Raw genomic sequence first — 26,951 nt, forward strand, 5'->3', positions numbered from 1 at the left:
GAGCCTTCCAACTTTCTAAGTATTCCTTTATATGTGGTTCAGAGTTCTGGGACCATCCCCTGAGCCTGCTTGGTCGGGTATTCTGTGTTGTTGTTGGCGGAGCTCTCTGCTATACTTCCACCCGATCCGCCATCTTCCTTCTTTCTTCCCTCCACAGCTTTTTGGAGCATTTGAATTTGTTTCCATATTATTCTTCTGAATTCCTTCTCAGGCAGATCCAGAGCCTGCTCTTATACTGGAAAGTCTGTATCTGCTTCCAGCTCATTAATCTCAGTTACTTTTTTCTGTTTTTGTACATATGTTGATATCTTTAATTGTGTTTTCTTGGACATTTCAACAGTTATGTGAGTCTTTAATGCTTAAATGGATGTATGTTGCTTTGTTGTTAAGCTTGCTGAGCGTCTCCTGGTGGATATGATCTGGAGATAGGCTTCCCTTTTCACCTGTAATGCCTAGCAGCTGGTTTTGACTCTTGTCCAGGTGGTGGGGTGTTACAGGGTATGCTTGTAGCTTGTCTATATGGGCACAGTTGCTGTCTCTTCTTGGGTAAGGTAGGGGGAGAAAGCTCCCACCCCTGGGAGAAGAGTGAGGCCAAAAGGACCCAAGACAGAAACAATATAAAAGCAGAGACAGAAACCACCAGTCAAAAACAAAAATAAAATTGTGATTGACACTGTTCACTGGCCTTTGCTGTGTAAAGGCTTCTGCTTAGGTTAACTATGGGACTGGTTTCCAGGGTCAAAACGTCATAAGAAGCAACCTGCGGGTTTCCTCTCTGTGCTGTTGCAAAACTGTGGGTCCAATGCTGGACCCTTTTGGGGGTGTGCTCCTGCCCGCCTGAAGGCGTCTGGGCTGTGAAGTAAGGGCGCGATTGGGGTGAAGAGGAGAGATACATGAAAAATGAAAAGTGAAAGATGAAAAATCGGTCACACCTCTCCTTTCAGATGCGCTGCTCTGTAGCTTCTAGCACTGGGTCATTGTTGCCGCTTCTCTGATAGTTATTCTTGTTTGAATCATTATAAATATAGCATAAATAGTTATGCCAGACAGAAAATATCCTAAGGCAAAATTTTATGAAAACCAGATACTAAGCTTCTTCATCTTCTTGAAGCATCACAACATTTTATTTGCTGCTGATTCTTGGGAATGGTGTGGCTGCCACAGTAGAGAAGACAGGGCAGTACTCAAAGTGCCTCAGTTGTGGTCCAGAGTGAGTGAAGAACAGATGTGGACTCCTTTCAGTTTCTCATGGAATTTTGAGATTCTGAAGTTTCTCAGAGAACCAAACCCTCAAATCCTAGGTTCGTTGGGTGGCCCAATTGGTTACATGCCTCATATCCAATCCCAGTGACACCTCAGAAGACATGTTTGTCCATCTGTTTCCAGCCTTGAGAACCCCCAGGCTAACTGTTAAGTTCATAATTTTGTATGGCCTGTGAATGATATTACAAATTTCGGCAGAATAAAGGTTCCCCACTCCTATTCTAGGTGAATGTCCTTCTCACCCTCTTTGGGCTCCAGCATCCTACAGTTGCCCTCTAGTCCCCTCTGATCACCCTCTTTTTTGTCCCACTTGGGCTCCAACACTCTCCTCTTGGCCATCTTGACTCCACCACCAAGTTGTTGTTGTTGTTATGTGCCATCGAGTCGGTTCCGACCCATAGCGACCCTGTATAGGGTTTCCGAGGATGTAAATCTTTACGGGAGTAGAAAGCCTCATCTTTCTCCCGCGGAGCGGCTGGTAGTTTCGAACCGCTGACCTTAAGGTTCGCAGCCCGATTCGTAACCACTACGCTACCAGAGCTCCTTCCACCACCAAGTAGATGTCTACTTTGTCAAAGAATCTGCTGGTAGGGTCTTTCTATTTAGTCATACTCTTAAACATGGTGGTGGTGATTATGTGCCGTGGAGTTGGTTCTGACTCATTGCATAGTACCATGAAAAGGGGACATGTGTTTCCTATTTGTTAGGTAATTAATTGATGTCTCTTAAGGAGGTCTACGTGACTAAAAGTGACAGATTGTTGAGGGTCAGTAGAAAGGTGAGGATAGTTAAATGGAGTCCTGGCATGGCATTGTAGGGTAAGCACTGGGCTATTAACTGCAAAATTGGCAGTTTAAACCCACCAGCCACTCATCAGAAACCCTATACAGGGTCGCTATGAGTCGGAAGCAACTTGACGGCACTAACAACAACAACTAGTTAAATAGTTAATGTGGTTCTGGAATTAGAAGTCACTGCCTCATACCTCCTATCCTGAACATAGTAGTATGTTTGAGTATGTGAAGATATGGTGAGGTGTAAGGAACTCTACTGGGCTGCTGACTTCAGGGTCAGCAGTTCGAAACCACCAGCTGTTCCGTGGGAGAAGGATGAGGCTTTCCACTCCCGTAAAGATTTACCCCCTGGGAAACCCTGTACAGGGTTGTTATGAGTCAGAATTGACTCCACGGCACATAACAACAACAAAGGATGTGTTTGAGTGGGCAGAACTCCATGACCATCCATTAGAACTTTTTCTTTCATACAAGTGTGCTAACAATTTTATAGGTGTGGATATCATTGTCTTACAAAGTTTTAAGTGTTCCTTAACCACAGAGGAAATCAATGGCTTCTGTTTTTCTCATTTAACAACTATTGAGCCATCTACTTATTTATGAATCCGATTATTTCTACAACAGTGTGTGGACCATCTTTTCGAATAAGGGGAGGTAATACAGTAATAACTGTTTTCCCCAGCTTCAGTTAAAATTTGCACAGTCTTCCTGCATACCACTTTACTGAACAACAGGTAGAAAAAGGGGAAATTAATTGGAAATCTGAGGGGTCTTTACTGCATGAACTCAAATAAGCAAATTCCAGACCAGATAACCAAGTACACTGCTGTCAAGTCAATTCCAACTCAGAAATTCCACAGGACAGAACAGAATTGCCCCATAGTTGTTTCCAAGGTTGTTGATCTTTACCAAAGCAGACTCAGCTTTCTCCTGTGGAGCAGCTGCTTGGTGGGTTCTAATCACTGACCTTTTGGTTTGCAGCTTAGCACTTTAACTCCTGTGCCCATTAGGGTTCCTAATCTTTACCCAGAGAACTTTTTTGTTCTTTCTTTTCAATTCCTGTCATCTCCATTGATCCCTAAACAGGCACACACTTCTAACCTTTCGCTATTATACAGATATCTCTTAAACATTCAACAATTATTCTTAGGTTAAGAGTCCTTATCCACTTCCTTCCTTAAGCTTAGATGAACTTAACATCCTCTGTTCAGTCCGACCCTGCTCAGATTCTCTTTTGTTTTTTATTTTAGCTTGTAATTCTCCAGCAGGCAATCCCACATCGTCTGTTGTCTGTTTATTTTGTTCAGCACCTTGGATAGAAAGTGTTTTGCTCACAAGACTCTGGAACTTTTCAGATGTGGTCTTAGAGTGGATTTCTATTTCAAGCAGAAACTACCCAAGGGGACCACTGTTAATGTTTGTTTCAGTTCAGGAACTTATGTGAATGCCATAGTCAAACATTTATGCTCCTGTGTACTGATTAATTAGTTCTTTGAGATTTGAGACTGCCTCTCAGTGCTGTCTCCAAAACCTGAGATATAATAGGAACTCAGAAGATATATTTTGAATGAATGGACAAAAGCTTCCCAAGAATCTGGACAGACCTGTGTGCTTCCTTAGAGCCATATTTTAAAATTCATTTTGTCACAATTACTTATTACTTTCCTGACCCTTTTCTGCTGGACTTTAAATTCTATGTCAATTATAGTGAGTATCTGGCAATCCTAGGTGCTTAGAAAATTTATATGGGAATGCATAAATCTAAATTTAAAGAGGTTTGGGCCATAGGTACATGCCCATTGTCTTCACTGTTTCATGATCACATGGTGCATCCTCAACTCTTTAAAAGATGGAAAAGCAGTTAGATTAGCTCTGAAGCCACTCAATATTTGTTGCCAATGGTCAATGCACATTTGATGTACCTCTTGGAAAAATAACTTTTGCAATATGTATATTTTCATGCTTTCTTCTTTATTGCCAAATCATTTGAAAGTAGACTGCAGACATAATGTATCATGCTTTAAATACTTAGCATACACTCCCCAAAGTTAGAACACTCTTCCATGTAACCACACTACCATTACCACACCAGGAAAAACACTCATTTAGTAACATCATACAGTCCACAGCAAACAGTCTCAGTTATCCCCAAATCTCCTTTATAATTCTTCATGTTTTAAATTCAGAATCCAGTCAAAGCTTAGCATTATCATTAGTTCCAAGCTGTTGCTTTATTGGTGGCTTTTTTGTGAAGAGCTGAGGATTTCCATCTTTTTATTCATTTTGGATACCTTTGGAGTTTGTTGAACTTTGGTTTGCTTCAACATACTCCTTCTTTTCCCAGAACCAATTCTTTTAATATTTCTGTGTATATATAGTTCTTCTCATCTGTAAATTAAAAAAAAAAAAAATTTTGTTGATGAGAATATACATAGCAAAACATAAACCAATTCAGCCATTTTACATAAATAATTCAGTGGCTATCTTTGATGACCTTACATTCTTCTAGTTGCAGCCATTCTCAACCTCCTTCTTCTATTATCATGGACTCACTGCCCATTAGGGTTTCTGTAACAATGGCTGGCTGTGGCATTGTTGACCTCTTCTAACTTCACAAAGGATGAGGAGAATCACCATCAGCCTCAACCCAAGTGTGATTCCTATGAGGCGGAGGTGAGACGTGCCTCTACCCTCTAACCTTCATAACAATCCTGATACCAGTCATCCCTCCCATTGCATAGCCACACAGAACTCAGACTATAAATATAGTTATAGGGTTTATTAGGGAAGTAACAGGTTACTGTTTAGGATCATAAACATTCAGCATGTAGGTCAGCCTCTTCTCAGCTGTACCTGCAAGCATACCTCTTTCAGACTCTTGGCCCGTCCACCTGGAAACACCCCCACTCCCTTCCAGTTTTACAAAGCTCTTTTGCTGTTAGTGCCAGCCAGTCAATTTGCAAAAGCTCTTTCCAATCTGCTGATTTAAGCGCCCAGAGGCATCCCACTTTACAGCAAGCCTCCTGCCTGAGGCACTTAACACACTTGCTCAGTAGGCCAGGAAGCCCACTGTGACATCTGCTGGTCTCCTGGTTCTGTTGCCTTTGCTGCTGCTGCTTCTCTGCTATTGCTGCTTGCCATCTTCAGTGTCACAGCTCGCTGTCTCCTGGATTGGGTCCAAAGGACATGCTCCATTCCTGGCTCTTCCTTCTAGATAGTAGTGAGATCACCCTTTCTGCCTCTGGGGTGGCTCGTTTTAAAACTAGCAGGATGGTGAAACTGACCAATCCCCACGTTAGAGTTCCATACATTTTATTTACATGGTTCCACTCCCACAAGAACTGGAGAAAGATGAGGCTTTCTGTTTCTGAAAAGATTTATAGCTTCCCAAACCTTATATTTATTAACTGACAGCACTTAACAATAACAACAGTAACCCTATATAGAGTTGCTATGAGTTGAAAATGACTTGATAGCACTTCAAACAACAAAAACACCAACTCTCACAAGGGTGCTATGTACCTTATTTACATTATTATTAGCAAGCAAGATGTGGCATTGTAGAATAAGCACTGGACTGCTAACTGCAAGGTTGGAGGTTCAAACTCATCACCTGCTCCTTGGAAACTCTATGTAGGGTCACTCAGAGTCAGAACCAATTCCACAGCACTTAGCAACAACAACAACAACAACAACAACCCAGTCATTTGGTGGGAGTTACAAAGACTATGGCTAAGTAAGACAGTGCACCACAGTTTTCATCAGTAAATCTCATGTGCTGGCTTCACTCTTCCTCTTGAGTGACTTTCTATTCCTTTCTCCTTGAGGGGAGGCATAAAGGGGCACAATGACTCTTGAAAATGATCTTCCTTCTTGCTCTCTCCTGATTATATCCCTAGCATTTGAGAATGAGTTTGTTCCTGTCATAATCTCCAAAAGTCTATGGAATGTAACATTGGTTCAGATTCATTGCCTACCAATTAGTGCTCAAAAAATAAAGATGGTCCAGCCACAGGACTCTACCCCAGTGCTGTTGAGTTGGAATCAGGATTTCCTAGAGTTGTTGTTAAGTGCCATTGAATTAGTTTCAACATATAACAACCCTGTGTAGGGTTTCCGAGGAGCAGCTGGTGAACTTTAACCACCAACCTTGTGGTTCAAACCGACTTTGCAGTCCATTGCATTAGTCTACAGCACTGTTCTCCAGTGTCCACATGTGTAAAATGGAGCAAAGCAGGCATTTCTGGATTGAGATGAAAATCAGTGTTGTTATTAAGTGCTGTCCAGTTGGTTCCGACTTATAGCAATCCTGTATAGGGTTTCCAAGGAACAGCCGGTGAGTTTGAGCCACTGACCTTGTGGTTCAAACCGATCTTGCAGTCAAGTGCTTACCCTGATTGCCATACCAGGACTCCAATGATTGAGATGAAAACCAGTAGCCAGCCTAATTTTTTCCTCTGTGTGGTTGTTTTTACTTTCTTCACATTTATAAAGATAAACAAAAAGTGGGGTGGGGGTATGGCTTGCTTAATTAATGAAAGAGAAATGCAACATTTTCTCATGGTGTAGAAAGTTGCAAAGAAAATTATTTTTCTAATGGAGTAAAAATAAGCATTGTCTTAATTGGGAATCTCTGGCAGTTAGGCATGCATTGGGTTGCTAATCAAAAAGTCATGGTTCAAACCCACCAGACCCTCCTTGGAAATCCTATTTAGCGTCGTTGTGTTGGAATCAACTCAGTGGCACTTAACAACAATGAAATAGTATAGCTGTTATTTCCTGTTACTGATTGTTTATCCATATTTTTTGTTCAACTTTTTATTGTGAATTGAGTGAGGGTTTACAGAGCACATCATCAGTTTTATATTCAACAAATTATATACTTTGCTTCGTTACAAGGATTGCAATTCCCTCCATGTACCAACAGTTTACAGTATTTACCTCTAGTTACTTTATCTATTGTATTCCTCCCTGTGTCTCACTTCCTTCATCTTTCCTCTGCTAACCTCCTTCTTGTTATATATTGCCTGCCCTGTTACCTGTGTTAACATGTGTTTGGATTTATAGCCTCGGAAACCCTGTACAGGGTCGCTATGAGTCAGAACCGACTCCATGGCACATAACTACCACCACCACCATCTAGCATGTGAATAATTTCCCCTCACACCCCATAACCATCACAGATTATTTCTTTTATCAAGAAAACCTTTTTTAATTAACTTTTTACACCATTCGCCTCATACAATATTAATGCATTTGTGATTGACTAATTTCACTGAGCACAGTGTCCTACAGGTTCAACCATGTTGTGAAGTGTCTCACAGATTCATCATTATTCTTCAACATTTTGTAGTATTCCATTGTGTGTATGTAGTGTGGTGCTATGGGTTAATGCGCTAGACTGCAAAATCTGTTTGAACTGCAAGGTCAGCGATTTAAGCTCACCAGTCACTCCTCGGACACCCTGTATAGGGTTGCTACGGGTTGGAACTGACTCGACAACAGCATTTAACAACAACAAAATTTGTTTGGTTATTCTTCTGTTGATGGGTATTTAGGCTGTCTCCATCTTTTTGATAGGTCTCTTGTAGACAGCCTATTGATAGGCCCTGTTTTCATATCCATTTGGTTCTTTATGTCTCATTCTGCACTTAAGCACACTCATGAAAGCTTGTAAGCCAGCCACTGCATACCTTTGTTAGCCCCCACCCCCTTTTGATAGCCAGTGTCTAAATTTCTTGTCACTATCAACACAGTATACTGAAGAAATAATGTTGCTCCTTGATATGAAGAATCATTCCATTCCTGGTAGAATTTTGAGTCAGTGCATTCATAGGCAAAAGTCTAGTTCTTCAAATTGTAGCAATTTGCATTTTTTTCACTATCAAACATCTATATCTTCTTTTGTTCAAGTTCTGGTCAGCTAGTCATCCAAGCTAGGTCAATGGATACTAGCTGCAAGTTTGGGAGTTCATGCACACCTCTCTGCACTTCCGACCAGCTGGCTGCTTCACTCAGCCCTAGCTCCTAGGGGCTAGGTTAGTGCCCATGGGCTCAGGAATTCACACATCTTCCTAAACTTCAGACCAACCAGCCCTTCCTCTTCTCTCTCTCATCTCAGGGTCATTGGGAGCCAGTTATTCATATTTTCTGAGTAATTTTCAGAACTGTGTGCCAGTTACTGTTCTAAAACACTGGGTGCTGTTCTGGGTTCTGATTTAAAAACCAATGCTGTCAAGTGGAGTCTGACTTACAGTGACCGTATAGGACAGAGTAGAACTGCTGCCCCATAGGGTGCCCAAGGCTGTCAGGTTGTAAGAAGCACATTGCCACATCTTTCTGCCTGAGTGACTGGTGGGTTTGAACTGTTGACCTTTTGGTTGAGTGCTTAAATCACTGTACCATCAGTGATCCTCATGTTGATTATGATTGTGTGCTGTGGTCTTGGTTCTGACTCATAGTGGCCCTGTATAGGATTCTGAAGCTGTAAATCTGTACAGGAGTAGAAAAACTTCATCTTTCTCCCTCCGAGCGGTTGCTGGATTTGAACTGCTGACCTAGTGGTTAGCAGCCCAGGTCATAATCCACTATGCTACTAGGGTCCTTCATGTTGATTATAGTGTTGTTGTTGTTGTTAGGTGCCATCGAGTCGGAACCGACTCATAGCGACCCCATGCACAGCAGAATGAAACAATGTTCGATCCTGGGCCAACCTCACTACCGCCGCCACACCTGAGTCCATCAATGATGATTATAGTATGTATAAATTTATACTTTTTATGTCTTTTACAATTTTGATTTTGATTCTTCCAGGTTCTTCAGATAGATCCTGAAGTGACAGATGAGGAAATAAAAAAGAGATTTCGGCAGGTACAGTATTATTTTTCTGTAACAGAGTTTGAATCTTTTGAAAATGTATTAAGCACTTGATACTTTGGGCCAAAATTTAGCTTTTTTTTTTTTTTGTAATTGTTCTTTAAAAATAACTAAGTGATTTAAAATATTAAATAATTGAATAGCTATGTTTATCTGTGAATAAAATGAATTTTAAAATAATGTTTTATTGTAAATTATGTGATAGTTTACATCGTATATCGTTTCATTGCCATGGTTACAATCCCCTCCATGCATCATCAGCCAACCAAAGGGTATCCCTGCAAGCCTTACCCCTGGTCGTCAGCACACAGCCCTTCTCCCTCTCTGGGTCTAGAGTCCCCAGCTGTTCCATCTCTCCATGTCATCGTCTCTGCCTCCATCTCTGGCATCACTGCTTCTCTGGTTAGGGTCCTGCACTCCGCTCTTCTCCCATAATGGTCCCAGGGACCTCCGCTCCTGGACTGCAAAGTCAACCACTCCCCTTCTTTTGCTACAAAACATCCACCTTTATATTTCCAACCCTCACAGTCAGTCCTGATAGCAATTATTCACTATTGTACCACAAGAGTCCTATCTGCATCTCCTTTCATCAGCCCTACCCAGACAGATTGGATACTGCTCAGTGGAGATTCTACCTTCCTCTGTGCCCTCTGGATCTAGGCTCTCCTTGAAAGCTTGTAAGCCAGTTACTTCTTGCCTTTGTACACTCCCACTCCCATTTTGGGTAGCCATTGTCCAAGTTGCCCATCCCTGTATTCCCTGTATATAGAAGAGGTGGGAATGATCCTCGCTGTAAAGATTTGTCTCCTCTTTTGAGCTACTGCATCCAAAATGTCCAAACTTCATCTCTCATACTTTGAACATATTGTCAGGAGGGACCAGTCTCTGGAGAAGGCTATCATGTTTGGTAAGGTAGAGGGTCAGAGAAAAAGAGGAAGACCCCAATGAGATGGATTGGCCAAGTGGCAGCCTTGATGGACTCAAGCGTAGCAACAGTAGTGAGGTTGACCCAGGATCGGGCAACTTTGTTTTGTTCTGCTGTGCACATAGGGTTGCTGTGGGTTGGTACCGACTCGGTGGCACCTAACAGTAACAACAATCCATAGGTGTAGGTCAAGTTCATCAAATTGTATCAGATTATTCTTTTTTTCCTTTTCTTTTTCTTTCTTCTTCTAGTTGAGTTCTGGTCATCCAGCCATTGAAGCCAGGTTAAGTGGGTATTGTATTATCTGCAAGTGTGAGTGTTCTTGTGCATATGCCCTTTCTTCTTATCAGCTGGACGCTTCACTCTCCAGTCTAGTCCTCTGTGCCTATGTCACTGACTCTGTGCCTAGGAGTCCACAGGTCTTGCCACACTGCTGGCCAACCAGGTCTCTACCCCGGTTCACAGGAGTCTTTTGAACGTGGTAGGGCTTAGTTTGCTGCTTCATTGCTGTTTTTCCCTCAGTTCCCCTTATTGGTGACCAATGTGGTCACCAGTCAGAGCGCATGTCTGTTCATGTATTCCCATTGAGTCTTAGTCTTGGAAGGTGGTTTGCCCTGAGAGGACCCAACCACTTACCTTGATGTCTCCTGGGCTAGTAACTTGCTTGTTCTTGTAGTAGTCAATCATTGTTTTTGTTTTGTATTTTTCCTGTAGGTCTTTCTTTCAAGAAATATCTTCTGTTCTTTTGGCCACTCCAGGCTGGTCTGCTTGTCCTTTCAAGTGGAAACTTCCCACCTCAGAAGATTCTGGATGGGGTTCAGGATTCCACCTATGGTCTTATGTAATGCGGAGGCTCCACAGGAAGCCTCCTTCACTGGGCACTTTGTAACCCCATTTTAGGTATTCCAATCACTCGTAGGCAGAAGACGACTTACAAGCTTTCTATGGTGATATTTCTGGCTATTCCTTTCTGTCCCCCTCAAGTGTCTATTTTATAATGGTATGCAAGGGAAACCACACCCCATCCCTCAGTTTTATCTTTTTCTAACTAAATGAATATCCATGAGATACATAGTTTAATAATACAGAATAACCAGGAAAGAAGATCCACAAACTAATTCTTACCTATTCTGATGTTTAATAATGAGTTACAGGTTTTATAAGTGTCTTTTAAAAAACCCTTCCATGTTTGATAACTGAGTAACCAACCACTAGCTAGTTCTGCCATGAGTTGAATAATCACAGTCCCTATAATCTGTTTTTGCCAATGGCATTTTTGTTCTTTTTTTCCCCCCACTTTCTAATTTCTGTGTATTTCTTATGTACTTCATGTTTTAATAGGGCCTGACCAATGTAGAATATACCCCTCAGCTCCAGTATGACATACTTGTTGATACCCAGTATTATGCTTGCTCTTCAATAGTCATTTCCCCTGTATTGCTGACTCGTATCCATCTTCTGACCTGCTATGAGACCAGCATGTGTTTTTTTTTTGTCTTTGCCTACTCATTTTCCATTATATAACTTCATAGCCTTTTTTCATCCTGAGTTCTGCTCTGCACTTATGTTCAGTTTTTTTCCTCTTCCTAAAATTTTGTTTCCTAATGTAATGCATTAGTAGTCTTTACCAATTTAATAAGCAGGCATTCAAGTCCATTGTCAAAACAACTTTTCATGTAGTTACATAAAGAACTCAGGGTTTTTATTGAGTCATTAATATTGCCTCATGGTTAAAAGTGTTGGCATAGGAACTAAACTTGGTTGTACCACTTAATAAGCAGTGTGAGTTTGGGCAAGTTACTTTCAACCTTTGTACATGTGTTTCATCATCTGTAAAATGCACATAATGGTGCTTCTTCCTGGGTTGTTAAAAGGATTAAATGAGATAATATACATAAAACACTTAGACTAGGTCTTGGCTCACAGTATGCCCTCTGGATATATTTTTGTTGTGTGTTAGACGCTGTGCTAATTTCTTTCCTTATATTATTTCATTTTTATCGCATTCCAGTGAGATGTAGGTAACTAATATTGTCCCATTTACAGAGGAGGAAATGAAACTGGAGATAGACTAAGTGAATTGCTCAAGATCTTGTAGCTAGTAATTCATTGAAGTTGGAATTGGAATCCAGGATTCTGGCACCAGCAATGCTGGACTTATCATTTGGTTCCCACTTGCTGCTATCCCTTAACACTGTTCCCTCTGCTTCAGTTGGTTGGTTTCTCTATGCCAGGATAGTAGCTCAGTGGTTCTTTACCGTGGCTGTGTGGAAGAGTCGCCTGTGGAATGTTTTGTTTTTTATATTTTAACGAAAAAAGTTAGTTACACAAAAAGGAAAGAATAGAAAATAAACACCCCTGTTCTCAACCACATACATGCAGCAGCAATATTAACTATACGTATTTTGGCTAGACGTATTGCACTGGGCAAATCTGCTGCACAGGAACTTTTCAAAGTATTGAAGAGCAGAGATGTCAGCTTGAGGACTAAGGTGCGCCTGACCCAGGCCATGGTGTTTTCAATAGCCTCATATGGATGTGAAAGCTGGACAGTGAATAAGGAAGATCGTAGAAGAATCGATGCCTTTGAGTTGTGGTGTTGGAGGAGAATACTGAAAGTGCCATGGACTGCCAAAAGAACCAATAGATCTGTTTTGGAAGAAGTGCAGCCAGAGTGCTTCTTGGAGGCCAGGATGGCTAAGCTTCGTCTCTCATACTTTGGACATATTGTCCGGAAGGAACAGTCTCTGGAGAAGGATGTCATGCTGGGTAAGGTGGAGGGTCAGACAAAAAGAGGAAGACCCCTAACGAGATGGATTGGCCAGATGACATCACTGATGGACTCAAGTGTGGCAGTGGTAGTGAGGTTGGCCCAGGATCGGACATTGTTTCGTTCTGCTGTGCATGGGATCGCTATGAGTCGGTTCCAACTCAATGGCACCTGACAACAACAACAACATTTTGGCTAAATCATTGTACTCTGGTAGTGTAGTGGTAGTGGTGGTTAGGAGTAGGACTGCTAACCTCAAGGTCAGCAGTTCGAAACTATAGCTGTTCAGCAGGAGAAACATAAGTCTTTCTGCTCTTGTAAAGATTTACAGCCTCAGAAACTCTATGCGGGGACACTATGAATTGGAACAGACTCCACGCATACCATTACCACCACTTTCTTGCACAATTTTTCATACCTAACAAAAAGTAACAGTAGTTCCTTACTAATACCCAGTTAAGTAAAGATTTAAAAAGTATTATAGATGACACACACACACAAATATACATGTATAAAATTACAGATGCCAGAGACTCTGTCAGTTGTTCAGAGGGTGAAAAGTAGACCTCTGTATTTTTTTTTTAAAGCTTCACAGGGGGTACAGCCAGAACCACTGTTTTATTTTAGAAGTTCTTTAAGGAAAGAAATCATACCCACGTTATACTAGTGCTCAGAATAGGGACCATAATAGGAAAGTAGTAATTTTCAACTCTCCCATCCCTAAATGATCACAACATCTTCATAATACAAAGGCTTTCATTTGTTCTCAACTTTATGATTGAAGCCCTAAATGTTTCCCATTTGTGCATTTACTTTTTAGAGCTTGAATTTTGTTAAAAAACTAAATTTTTGTGCATGAAATTAAATAAAAAAAAAAAATGCTTTTAGCTAAGATAGTCTTTCCCCCCAGAGTAACACAGGTACAGGTCAAGAGTTACTAAATGTTCCTTCCTCTTTGACAAACCTAACTTTTTCTTATTGTAGTTATCTATCTTGGTGCATCCTGACAAAAATCAAGATGATGCTGATAGAGCACAAAAAGCTTTTGAAGGTATTTGTACATTTACCTACTTCTCACTAAATATTCTCAGTGCTAGAGACTAACTGTCCCTTGTCCTGGATCAAGAAAGGAATGTTCTAGTTTTGTCTTCTGATCATAAAGAAGCTGTGGTTTTCAGTAGAACAGTTGTCATTCCAAAACAGTGTTGCTATTTAAGTAGACCTTAATTTTGCTGTGTAAAACTTTTATCTGTCAACAAAGACTGTTACTATATTGGATCTTTTTTTCTTTTCTGAACATAAAAAAATTTGGAAATATTTTATCACAGAATTAAATCCAGATGTAGTATATTTAGTCTTATGTGTAGATTTAATTTTCTTCAAGCCTCTTGGAATGCACTGCTTTAGTTGTATGTTTTTAAATTAGTTTAACAATAGTAAATAACAAACTAGGGAATGCTTTTAGATGGCACAAGCCCATTTACACTGCCTGAGTACAGTTCAGACTTTCAGAGGGTTTTTGCAGAAACAGTTAATTTCAATGTTTTGCATTAGCTGTGGACAAAGCTTACAAGTTGCTACTGGATCAGGAGCAAAAGAAGAGGGCCCTGGATGTAATTCAGGCAGGAAAAGAATACGTGGAACACACTGTAAGTATTTATAGTGTTGCTGGATTTATAGGAAGTACCAGTAAGTTTGGGGCAACTTGTCGGAGGGTAAATGTTAGTATAGCAATGCCTACTGGATTAATTTATGGCCACTTAAGTGGTCTCCACCACTTTGCTATGGTAGTCAAGAATAGTGTGTGGCTACAGTTGTAATAAACCCTGAGAGCCCAGGGACAGAAAAGGCTGGGACATCAATCTCACCTCTTTCCCTACCAGCCCTGTGTTTTGGCCAGAGAGCTGTTCTTACTCTTTTGTTGCAGATTGCCAGGTTACCCCAGTCTGAGAATGGAAAAGTGGAACTGTGCTGTTAGTTTGACTTTTGAGTTTTATGATTGTTCCTGTGAAGGGTTGGAATGTGGGCTTTAAAGAAACCTGGCAAGGAGCTATAAGAAATATTTGAAAATAGTAATAATATCAGGCATGGGAAGGACCCATGAAAAGAAATTCAGTTAGCTAATATTACTTTTTGCTCTTGAGGGTGTTATCTAACTTTCCTATGTAATGGGAAATGTTAGGATGGCTTGATTAAGGTAAGAAATGCTTTTTTTTTTTTCATTTTTAACTTAATGAGGCAAGAATCTCAAGACCATTTCTAAGAGCTGTTTCAGTGTCAGTGTTGTAAATAAGTATTGAAAGAGTATGGATGTGAACTTCCTTTTGAAGAGCTTTAGCATCTGAGGCAAGTTTATGACCAATAATAATGAGCCCAATTTCAATGAGGAAAATGGATAAAAGAGGAAACAAAGCACAATAATATAGCCTGCTAGTTGTGTATTGGAAATGATAGCATCTACAGGCCCAATTTTGGTAGAACTTAGAAAAGTGCTTGACAATTTCTCTTTAAATCATTGTGGCAGAAATACCCATTCTGTCTTTAGCCTGTAAGAGAGCCACCTTTAGGTTTCCTGACCACAAGGTGGCAGTAGGACCTTTCTGAGCTAGGAAGACACTTGGGTTTTTTTTTTCTTGGTGTGGTAAAATGAATGATTATTTAATGGCATAATGTCACATTTATGTGAATGGGTATATTCTTTTTTTTTTCTTTTTTCTCTTTTCTATTTCAGTGGTAGCCAAAGTTGTAGAAGCATTATTAATATAGTGTGAAAATTATTCGATTAAGGCAGGGGTGGGGAACGTTTTTTCTGCTAAAATTTATAACATCATTCACAGACCATATAAAATTATCAACTTAAAAAAGTAGCTTGTTATATTTGGTCAAACAATTTAATTAATTCACCCCTAATGTGATGACTTCTGGTGTGGTGCTATAGGATCAGCCCTGGACTTTGAGCCACAGGTCAGCAGTTCAAGCCCCACCACCACCACCCAGACGCTCCTTGGAAATCCTATACTGGGTCACTATGAGTCAGAACGGACTTAATGGCACTTAACAGCAACAGCAGTGTGATGGCTGGAACTGCTGCTGTCTTGGTTGGGCCAGACCAAATGATTTTGTGGGTCTTACTTAGCCAGAAAACCTTAACACCCCAAAACACTAAATTCCTCAAATTTTGTAGCTTCTTTTAAAACTTGACAAAATATGCTGAGTTTGCTAAAACATAGGGTCCCAAATTGCACAAAGTAAATGGTTAATCTGTTCAAGGTATCAAACGTTCTTTAGATTTGACATGAGATCTAAGAGTTGAGGACAACTCCTAGCTGGTTCCCCTTCACCTTCTGGGTAGATTGGCTTTTAGATGAGGTTGGAGAAGATCCATGGGTTCTGGTGTTTCTTGATTGCATCAGTGGTTTGGGAGTTAGAGTTGAGGGGCTTATGTTTTTAATATAAACATTTTGTTAAATCTAAGGTACCTTAAAAAAGTACACGTGTGTAAGTTTTGATGCATATTTTCAAAGTGTGTGCTAATCTTTTGATGAAAACGTGTTTGTTTCTTTTTTTTTTTTTTAGGTGAAAGAGAGAAAAAAGCAGTTAAAGAAGGAAGGGAAATCTACAAATGTAGAGGAAGATGATCCTGAGCTGGTGAGTTAAATATGGAGAATCACTCCTTATTTGGGTGGTTGGGTTCAGTGATGAGTAGGTTTAAACAGAGTGAACCTAAGGAAGGATGCATATGTGCTGTCAACATTTTATATTTTAATGTAAAACATTATAATGCATATTTATTCACTCTCTTTTTGATGTAGAGCTTTTGAGTGTGGATCTCCAGATTGGAGTTCCCTGTTGACTTTATTGTATAAAACACAACATGCAAAGCATTACCTATCATTTCTACTTTTAATTTCTATTCAAGTACATTGAAAACTTAGGTACTTGTGAATCAAACTAAGAGCAAAATCCTAGCTATTTATGATTCTTAGTTCACCTGTAGCTAATCCAACACAAATTATTTTTAACGACTCATGTGTATTGAATCTTGTGAAAGCGTTCCACTGTCTTTCAAAGAAACACATTTCTGTAACCATATTTATCAGTGCCTATGATAATTAAATTACATAACCACAGTAAGAATTGCAATGGGCATCAATAGCTTTGGCAAGAATTACAACTAATTGTTGATAAGTAAGTAGACAGCTGCCTGTTAGCCACAGCACCTTTTGTGTTCCTGATAATGTTTTCCAGAGCAAATGAAGCAAGCTGGCTAATCCAGTGAGTTGTTTAGTGGAGAATGGCTAAGGGAGTCTGTGAGGGGGGTTCCAGGTTCATGGAAAATTGCAATTACAAGATATAATGGATTTTTTCCACATACCTTTTGAAGCTCCTGTAGTACTCAACTATGTGTGTATAATTGCCACATTAGCCTGAAAAATTTCAAATCATCTTAATCTTGTCACAAATTAGGTCAGTGTTTAATTTATCCCATCTACTTGTCCGATTGTCCAAGGTCTATGGAGGAGAGTCTGACTTACTAGGGAAACGTCCTTCTTATAACTTGTTGCTTCAGTGATTTTGCCAACCCTGATTGGTCCCATCTTTGGTTTGTCATACTGTTTGAGAACTATTATATCTTCCCTTGTTATTGTTGTTGTTAAGTGCCATTGAGCTGGTTCTGATTCATAGCAACCCTGTATAGGGTTTCCTGGAAGGACCAAAGAGCATTTGAAAGTCATCAGTAAAGACTATAGAGGACAATTAAAAGGGAGGAGAAATAGGACTGAGAGGAAAATACAAAGTACTATGACAAAGTACACCCCAAAATAAGTGGCTAGTAGGGAATATATGAAATCCTAGTGTGGCACTGTAAGATAAGTGCTGGATCACAAGGTCTGTTTACACTGAAGGGTTGGTGGTTCAAACTCATCATCTGCTCCTCAGAAACCCTATACAGGGGCTGCTGTGGTCAGAGGAGACTCCACGGTACTTCCTTGTTGCAACAACTCCTGTAAAGATTTTTAGTCTCAGAAACCCTAAGGAGCCATTCTACTCTGTCTGTATGCATTACTCTGTATCTCCGCACCAGGACTCTATGTTGTTGTTAAGAGCCATCAAGTTGGTTCCAACTCATAGCGACCCTGTATAGGGTTTCCAAGGAGGAGCTGGTGGGTGTAAATCTCAAACCTTGCAGTTAATAGCCCAGTGCTTTTCCTACAACTCCACTCAGGGACCCTTTTCATAAGATATAATGTAATGTACTTTTTCAAACTCTGCCTTTCTGTTTCAACTTAGTATTTTACTATCTGTTTCTGTTAGAGTATAAGTTCAGCTTTTTATGAGTGAGACCCAAAATGGTGATGGTTTGAATCAAGATAGCCCTGGGCTGGTATGCTGGCACTACTGCATCATATGTCTGTCTCCTCTTTCTGTGACTATGCCAAAAGGATAATGCCTCCATCCTTTTAGTTTAAGATGTCTTATCACCTCACCCATATGCCAAACAGCAAACTAGTGGAAGGGGCAGGTGGGTAGAAAGGACAAACCGGATTTTCTAAGAACATTCCAGAAAGCTGTGTACATTAGTTTTCTTTACATTCCATTGACTAAAACTTAAGTTACATGGCCACAAGTAGCTACAAGGTAACATATGGAAATAGGCTTTATGTTGGGTGAACGTGTGTCTTAAGAGAGAACTGATAATGGGGTAGGAAAGAGCAACTAATGCCATGGATTGAAAGGTCAGTTTAGAGCCACAAGGTCAACTGTCCACACCCACCAATCGATCTTCAGAAACCCTCTACAGGGTCACTATGAGTTGGAACTGACTTGATGGCACTTAACAACAACAGCAACAGGTCTACATAGTCAGTAGGCCCCTAAGACTAGACTGTTTGGTAGTAACTTTGTATTTCTAGTACCTAACTTGATATCTGGGCCTAGAATACTTTGTGAAAAGAAAGAGTTTTATTTTTTATAAGTTTTGAAGAAAGGGCCTTTTAAAACCCAGGTGATAGTAATAAGTAGAGACTTATTTTTTTCTGATTGGGTGTTTTTTTTTCCTGCTTTATATATTTTGGATCTCTTTCATTGGGAGCATACATATTTATTATGGTTATGTCCTCTTGTTCAATTGTCCCTTTAAGCATGAGATAATGTCCATCTTTATCTACTATGCTGGTTTTTGCCTTAAAGTTTACTTTATCAGAGATTAGTACTGCCATTCCTGTTTGTTTTTGATAGCAATTAGCTTGGCATATTTTTTTCCCCATCTTTTGACTTTTAATCTGTGTTTGTCTCTGTGTGTAAGATGTGTCTCTTGCAGACAGCATATTGAAAGATCTTTTTTTCTTATCCATTCTGCCACCCTTCTTCTCTTAACTGGTGCATTTAATCCATTTACATTCAGTGTAGTTATCGATAGATATGGATTAATTGCTGCCATTATGTTTGTTTTTTGTGTGTGATGTTGCTGCTTTCTTTGTTCTGTGTGTCTTCCCGTGCTGAGTTCATGGTTTTTGTGTTCTTTTTTGCAAGTTTCCTCATAGTTTTAATGTTTCCATGTTCTTCTTGAATTTTCATTCTCTTGGTATGTTGTGAAGTGTTAATTTTTTTTGAGGTTGCCTTATAGTCCATTAACTTTTCTCTCCATTTAGTGCAGTCTATTTTGTCCTGTAATCTACCTGACCTTCTCACCATCTGAATCTCTGTTCCTACATGTTTACCTTCATTTATATTGTAATTGTTTTGATCATACACTGACCTTCCAGATTCTCTGAGTTTGTTCTTCAATTTTTGTTCTGTTCTCGACTCTTCCATCTGGCGATTTAGTTCTGGGAGGTGCTTCCATGTATGTCAGTCTCTGGTTGTTGTCTGTTCTTGTTGGTTCTCTGTCCACAGAACTTCCTTTAGGATGTTTTGTAGCACAGGGTTGGCTTTGGCAAAATCCCTTAGCTTCTGTTTATCCTGGAATGTTTTAATTACACCATCGTATTTGATTGATAGCTTTGCTGGATAAAGGATTCTTGGTGGGCAGTTTTTTTTTCAGGGTTTTATATGTGTCTCCCCATTGTCTTCTTGCTTGCATGGTTTCTGCTGAGAGATCCGAGTTTAATCTGACTTGCTTGCCTTTGTATGTAACGTTTCTTTTTTCTTGAGCTGCTTTCAGGATTATCTCCTTATCTTTGATTTTGAAGAGCTTGATTATGATATGTCTTGGTGATTTTCTTTTGGGGTCTATCCTTCCTGGGGTGTGTTGAGCTTCTTGAATGTTTTATCTTTTCACTTTTCAGGATGTTAGAGAAATTCTCTTCCAGCAGTTTTTCCACTATTTCCTCTATGGACTAGTGTGATTCTTTTTGTTCTGGAATGCCGATAATTCTTAAGTTATTCCTCTTCATGTTGTCCAAGGAGGATCTTAGACCTTCTTCAGGGTTTTTTTTTATCCTTTTTTCTGCTTGTTCTTCTATCTTAGTGGTACTGAGAGATTTGTCTTCCAGCTCACTAGTTCTGCCTTCCATCTCATCTGTTCTACTCCTTTGCCCTTTCAGTGAATTGTCTTTTTGTGATATTCTGTCATTGATTGTTTGAACCTCTTTCTGTAGGTTTTGAATTGTTTTCAATGCTGTATCTATCTTATTTGATTGTTCTTGTAAGCACTTTCCTGACTTCTTCCTTATTTTTCTCATCTCCATTGTAAAGTGTTTTGAAACATTTTATAATCATTTTTCTGAATTCCAAGGCCTGCCATCCTTCCAGAATGTAATCCAGGTCTATCTCTAGGTCATTTAACTCAGGCATTTTATCTTATTTATGGACCTATGCTAATATGGTCATCTGCTTTTGCTTCTTGGACATGTTTAGTGTTTATCTGTGGCCTTACTATGTAATTGAGTGTGTGTTTTGGTATTTTTTTATGCTTTCTGATTACCTCCAGGTAGATGTGATCAGGATATGGGCTTCCCTTTTCACTCTTCTTATTACTAGTTTAACTCAGAGTAATTTTCGCAGGTGGTGTCCGCCTCCCTGGTATATGGCAGTTGGTATTGGTTCTTGCCTGAGTTGTGGGGTTTTATAGGGTGTGATTATAGCTTAACTACAGGGCATCAATTGTTGTCTCTTCTTGGGTAATATAGGGAGAGAATGAGTCCCCCAAAGGTAGAAAAAAACCTCATTAAAACAAACCAAAAAAACAACAACTAAAAAAAAAAAACTAGATTGGGTACTGTAATCTATAATCACAGAAAAGGGAGAGAAGGAAAAAATAATAATCTGTAGCCTAATATGAGTATGATTTTAATACCCTCTTTCATCTTGTCTCCAAGGCCACCTGATAAATTTCAAGATGCCACTCTTGGTTGTTATGCTGTTTTTTGGGATTTAATTTTCAGCCTGTTTTGTTTCTACACTTCTTGTTCTGTCCTTTTCCCTATTAGTAAACAGTTCAGGGCCAGCTGTGGCCATTTTGAGATGCCTGTAGCTTTAAATGCTGAGACTATCTGTGCGCATACGTGGCAGAAGAACCCAGCAGTGGTGGAGGTGGGGCGTGACCACTTGCTCAGGTACCCACTCTAGTCACCAGAATGAAGGTGCACAGACAGTGGGGGGCCAGTGAACAGATACCAAAAAAAAAGTAGAAATCAGAACAAAGCAAAAGTGTGAACGTATATTGTCCACCTTTGCTCCGAGGCTCCCACGGCCTTATTCCTTGGCTGGTCTGCGTGCACCCCACCTTGGTCTTGTTGCTTGGTCTCGCCCAACTTGTCTGCTACTCTGGGCCGCTGAGCCAGGCAGATTCTAAAGTACAAGATTTCTTACTTCTGCTACAAGTTCCACTAGCTATAAACCTTCAAACTTTAAAAATATTCCTAAATATGTGGCTCAGCGTTTTGGAGCTCTGCCCTGAACCTGCTTTGCTTGGTATTCTGTTGTATTGTTGTCGGAAAACTTCACCTCTACCCTATCCGCCATCAAGCCCCGCCTCCTTATTGGGTGTTTTTATCGGAACAAGTTAAGGCCTGTCATTTGCATGATAAGGTGGAGAGGCATCAGAGGTGACTGTGTTATTTATCTCCCAAGAGAGATGAGTTCTTCAGTCTTCCCTTGATGAGTTCTAATCTGCTTCTGACTTGGGCTCCATTTAAAAGCTCTTGATTCAGGTTTCTGGTAAAATTTTTACTGTTCTTTGGTTCTTACTTTTCTTGTAGTTCAAACAAGCCGTGTATAAACAGACCATGAAGCTCTTTGCTGAACTGGAAATTAAAAGGAAAGAAAGAGAGGCCAAAGAGATGCATGAAAGGTACTTTTTCAGTGTATTTATTTAAACCTTACTAAATACCTAAATTGGAGACCTGGTGTGGCGCTGTGGGTTAATGTGCCAGACTGCAAACCTGTTTGAACTGGAAGTTCGGCTGTTCAAGTTCACCATTCACTCCTTGGAAACCCTATACGGGGTTGCTATGGATCAGAACTGACTCAATGGCACTTAACGACAATAGCAACAACAAAATACCTAAATTAACCAATAATGGTCTTTGGGAAATTTTCCTAATGAATTATATGGTATATCATTGAAGAGATCAACTAAAATCGTTATCTGAAACAGCCAAGCTTTTGAATCATCAGGGTAAGCAATTTTCACTTTAACTTTTGGGAAATATTGAATAGATCTGTCCTTAGGGAGTTTACAATCAAGAGTGCTTGGCTGTTTGTTTTCTTCCTGACTTCCCAGAATAAAATAGGCCATTGTTTGGGAGGCCAGAACCTTTTGTGTGATTAGTGGCTGCTACTGTAAGTGTGTAGGACTGTGCAGTATTATTCTAAATTTGAAATCCCTTGCTCATCAGAAGTCTTGAGGTTAGTTTAGCATATGTATTTTATATTGTTATTAGTGTTTAACAATAACTATATTTTGCTAATTGAGGTTATTGTGTGAAATATCCTTGTCTTAAGTAGGGTTTTGTCTAGAGAACCTCTTGAGTAAGTACTTCTGCCACTAACCATTCTTCTGCTTGATATCAGAAGTAAGGTGGCCTGGGTTCTTGGCAGAGCTTTGTTATTGACCCAGACCTCAGTTTATTATTGATTGGGCTTTGATTGTTATATCTGTTTGTATAACAGAAATACTTATATCTGGCCCCAAACCCTAGAATGAGAAATTCATGGAAGTACTTTGAGCCCTAGTTAGATAGCCAGCGCTGGAGCATCCTCTAGAGAACTGATTTTATTGGCCTGCTTCTGTGAGAATTACCTTAACATACGTGGTTAAATGTCATATAAGTACTGTGGTCTGGTTTTCCTTCTAGGAAGCGACAAAGGGAAGAAGAGATTGAAGCTCAAGAAAAAGCCAAACGAGAAAGGGAGTGGCAGAAAAACTTTGAAGTAAGTTTTCAAGGTGGCCAGAAATTTTTAGTCCGAAATTTAAAAAAAACAACAAAACCTTCCCAGCAAAGACACTTGATCCCTGGGACATCTCCACAGACAGGGAAATGGGCTATGCAGGGAAGAGTGGGAAATACGGAGAATGAGTCTGTGTCCTGGCTCATCTAACTTCAAGCTCTGTGGCCTTGAGCAAATGGGGTGGATCCCTGAGTGGTGTTTTGTTTTGCTTTTTCAGCAGTTGTGGTAGGCAGAGCTGCCTACTGGGCTCAAGGAAAATGATTTGTATATTGGGGGTAAATATAGACTAGCGCCCTTGATTGTTGTTGTTGTTGTTAAGTGCCATCGAGTCGGTTCCGACCCATAGCGACCCTGTACAGGGTTTCCGAGGGTGTAAATCTAGAGGCCTGATAATAGTAGAAACTGAGGTTCCTGTGATGCCTCCATTTGGCCTGCAGGAATAGCTAATGGCTTTTGAACTTGACTCCTCTTATGACCCTGATTTATATTCTGCAAGTGTTCAGGTGATTTCCTGACTTCTAGCAACATTTGATCTTATATAGAATTTAGGACTCAGGGTAAGTATGGCTAACCAGAGTTTCCTAACTTTGTTTCTGGTTATGAGAAATTAGCAGATCCTTTGATTAGGAGGAAGAGATCCTAGTGAAACTCAGCATAACTGGCTAAGCATTGTGCTTGCTTTGAGGTATCCCCCCCCACATGTTGGGGCATGGCAGGAAAATGAAATGGAAAGACTGGCTGCCCTGCTGGTTAGTTTATGACCTTAAAAAACGATTCAGCCTCTCTGAACCTCAGGGTTAGGATTTGTGAATTGTGGGTGACAGGACACCTTAAGTCTTTGTGAGAAATAACATCTAGTCCAGAGGTCCCCTGCAATGGTAATCTCATTGTTCTGGGGGAGAGTTAACTTACTTTGCCCCTCTCCTCTTCCAAAAAGGAGCTCTGGTAGTGTAGTGGTTATGAACTGGGTTACAAACCGCAAGGTCAGCAGTTCGAAACTACCAACAGTTCCATGGGAGAAAGATGAGGCTTTCTGCTCCCATAAAGATTTACAGCCTCAGCAACTCTGTACAGGGTCGCTATGAGTCGGGACCGACTCCACGGCACATAACCAACCAACCAACCAACCTCTTCCAACATGAAGCTCGTCCAGCCTTCTAGGGGTGATGCGACATTTCCCTGCATTTATTGAAATGGGAGAAAAGTTCTACTCTGTTTTGGTCTTAAGGAGCCCTAATGGTGCTGGGGATAAGATGTTGGGCTGCTAACCACAAGGTAGGTAGTTCAAATCCACCAGCTGCTCCTTGGGAAAGATGAGACTGTCTGTTCCTATAAAGATTCAGAATGAACTCTATGACCGTGGTTTTTGTTCTGCTCTTGGACCATTCCAGAAGACAGGGCAGCAGGAGGATAGGGAGGATGCCAGAGCAGGTTGAGGCCCTTCCCTAATTAACTAGCTTCCTCACTTCACATTTTTTTTTTTTTATTTAGGAAAGTCGAGATGGTCGTGTGGATAGTTGGCGAAATTTCCAAGCTAACACAAAGGGGAAGAAAGAGAAGAAAAATCGGACCTTCCTTAGACCACCAAAAGTAAAAATGGAGCAACGTGAGTGACCACCTGAGGTCACAGCCACAGAACCTTTCTCCAACTGCTCCCCACTCCTGCTTTGAAGGACTCATTCTTTCTTCCCACCCATACCCCAACATAGAGTAGTATTTGCTTTTTAGTCCATTTTGTTTTAATACAATTTAATATCAATCAGAATAATTCTTTTGTACATTGAAATGAGGGGATTGGTTTAAAAAAATAAAGGCCTTCCCCACTCCCTACCCCCAGAGTCGCCAGGAAAGGAAGGTGCCATCCCCCATGCTCCTTCTGTTCCCACAGCCTGTAACTTCATGTTTTGTACTTCACTGAATTGTGATGGTTAGAAACTTTGTGTATAGTTTATGGAAATCAGCCAATTAAACATGTTGCTTAAAATGGTGTTGCAGTGACTTCTGAGACAAGCCTGGACGTCTTAGGAAGCCCTTTTGTCTTCAGCTGCTTGCTTCTGGGCATGGCATCTTTTGACGCCCCAAGTCGGACAGGGAAGGCGGTCACTCAATGCCCTGCCGCCCCTCCTAATCTGACTGATGAATCAGCGTGGCACGAGGCTCAGAGCTACCCAAACCTGTTCCCTTTCCAAAGAGCCAGCTGTCCTCTCTCCAGTACCATTGTGTCCTAGCCTGTCTGTATTCATTAGTAGTAAAACTCTGTATGTGGAATAAATTTTTATACCCAAACCACTGGTACACTTTTCCTTAGGCATTATTCCAAGGGTGGGGTCCCTTGTCTGACTTGGCCCAACAGACTTGGCTCCCAACCACATATAAGTTGAAACTTAGTCTCTTTGTTTGCAAAATTGGGCTATAAATTACATCTTTTTTTAGGCTTTTATTGTGAATTGAGTGATAGTTTACATAGGAGAACATTGGTTTTGCACTCATCCAACCATATTTCATTTCATTGCAATGATGACATTCCCCTCCGTGTATCATCATTCAACAGTATTTGCTTCTGTTCCCTCTGTTTTTTGGATGTACACAAAAACACTCAGGAATATAAAATATTAAACAATCAAGGGGTACATTCTTGGCTGCCAGCACACAGCCTTTCTTTTTCCATGAGTCTAGAGTCCTCAGTTGCTCTGTTTCTCCAAGTCCTCATCTCTGTCTCCATCTCTGGTGTCACTGCTTCTCTGGATAGCGTACCACATTCTGCTCTTGCTCGTCTCCCTTGATGGTCCTAGGGTCCTCTGTTCCTGGACTGTAAGATTAACACTTCCTCTCTTTATGTTACAAAATTTCTACCTTTACAGTTGTGACCATTGCAATTAGTCATGATAACAATTACTATTGAATCAGAAGAATCCTTTTACTAGACCCATCTAGACAATATGAAAACTATTCAGTGGGGATTCTACTACCCCCACTCCCACCACCACCCCCACACACACTCGCACACTGAAACTAACTCCCTCTTGAAAACTTGAAAGCTATCCATTTTGTGCCTTTTGTAGGCTCCCCCCCCTACCAAATGTCTAAGTTGCCTGTCCCTATCAACCCTGCATACTGAGGGGATCGACTTGATCTTTGATGTGAAGATAGCTTTTCCTCTCAGTAAATTACAGCATCTTTTAAGGAAGATTAGCGATGGTATATATAAGATATAGTGCTCAGTGGTTGTTACTATTATGTTATTATTTATCTATAAAGCAAGGATAGCAATCATTGTGAGGATTAAATAAGATAATGTATGTGAAGTGTCCGACTCACAGTATATACTCAACTGTCCTGCTTGCTCTTGAGGGACAGGATTAGCCCTTGAGAGGAGAATAAAAATGACACCAAAATGTGAAGATAAGAGGAACCAGGTGACTCAAAACGAGACATTTTGCCTTTTACAATGTCTGTATCTTTACAGTGTCATGTCTGCCTTATAGATTCATGTCTTGTGTGTGTGTGTGTGTGTTATATCTTAAAGTATCAAGAGCTACTTCAACTTTGATTTGCTTCTCCATGGGAGAGGACAGAAACCTAAATGCAGATGACCACATGGAAACCGCAAATGAATTAGACCACAGGTGGAGTGGGTGCAACTTTAGCTAAAACTGGACCAAGCAGAGGGAGGAAAACTTGTCCCCATTTTGCGAGGTGATGTGTGCCATGAGTTAATGTGGACTGTCCTGAGCAGGGAGAAGCAGCTGCCTGTCAACGTGACCCTCCCCTTCAATATGTCAGTGCACATTTAGGTTATGTGGTGGTCATTCAGTGCAGCTATCCACAAGCCCTCAAGGACACTGTGCCAGCATTCAGCTACTGGTATGGTATACTCACTCATTCAACAAGATGCAGGTCTGGGAATAAAGTGATGAAGGCTCCTGCT

The 26,951-nt window shown here is 40.5% G+C and overlaps 1 protein-coding gene across 1 annotated transcript in view; it reads left to right on the forward strand.

Moving 5' to 3' along the window:
- The window catches only part of DNAJC8 (DnaJ (Hsp40) homolog, subfamily C, member 8), a 44,252-nt gene extending 19,615 nt beyond the window's left edge, over window positions 1-24,637 (forward strand). The window contains exons 3-9 of the mRNA XM_006862221.1: window positions 8,871-8,927; window positions 13,613-13,679; window positions 14,183-14,277; window positions 16,205-16,276; window positions 21,832-21,923; window positions 22,930-23,005; window positions 24,515-24,637. Of these exons, the coding sequence (XP_006862283.1) occupies window positions 8,871-8,927; window positions 13,613-13,679; window positions 14,183-14,277; window positions 16,205-16,276; window positions 21,832-21,923; window positions 22,930-23,005; window positions 24,515-24,637 (582 nt within the window). The remainder of the gene's footprint in view (window positions 1-8,870; window positions 8,928-13,612; window positions 13,680-14,182; window positions 14,278-16,204; window positions 16,277-21,831; window positions 21,924-22,929; window positions 23,006-24,514) is intronic.
- The last annotated feature ends 2,314 nt before the right edge of the window (window positions 24,638-26,951 follow it).

The sequence above is a fragment of the Chrysochloris asiatica genome, unplaced genomic scaffold (assembly GCF_000296735.1).
Source record: "Chrysochloris asiatica unplaced genomic scaffold, ChrAsi1.0 scaffold00047, whole genome shotgun sequence".
Lineage (NCBI taxonomy): Eukaryota > Metazoa > Chordata > Mammalia > Afrosoricida > Chrysochloridae > Chrysochloris > Chrysochloris asiatica.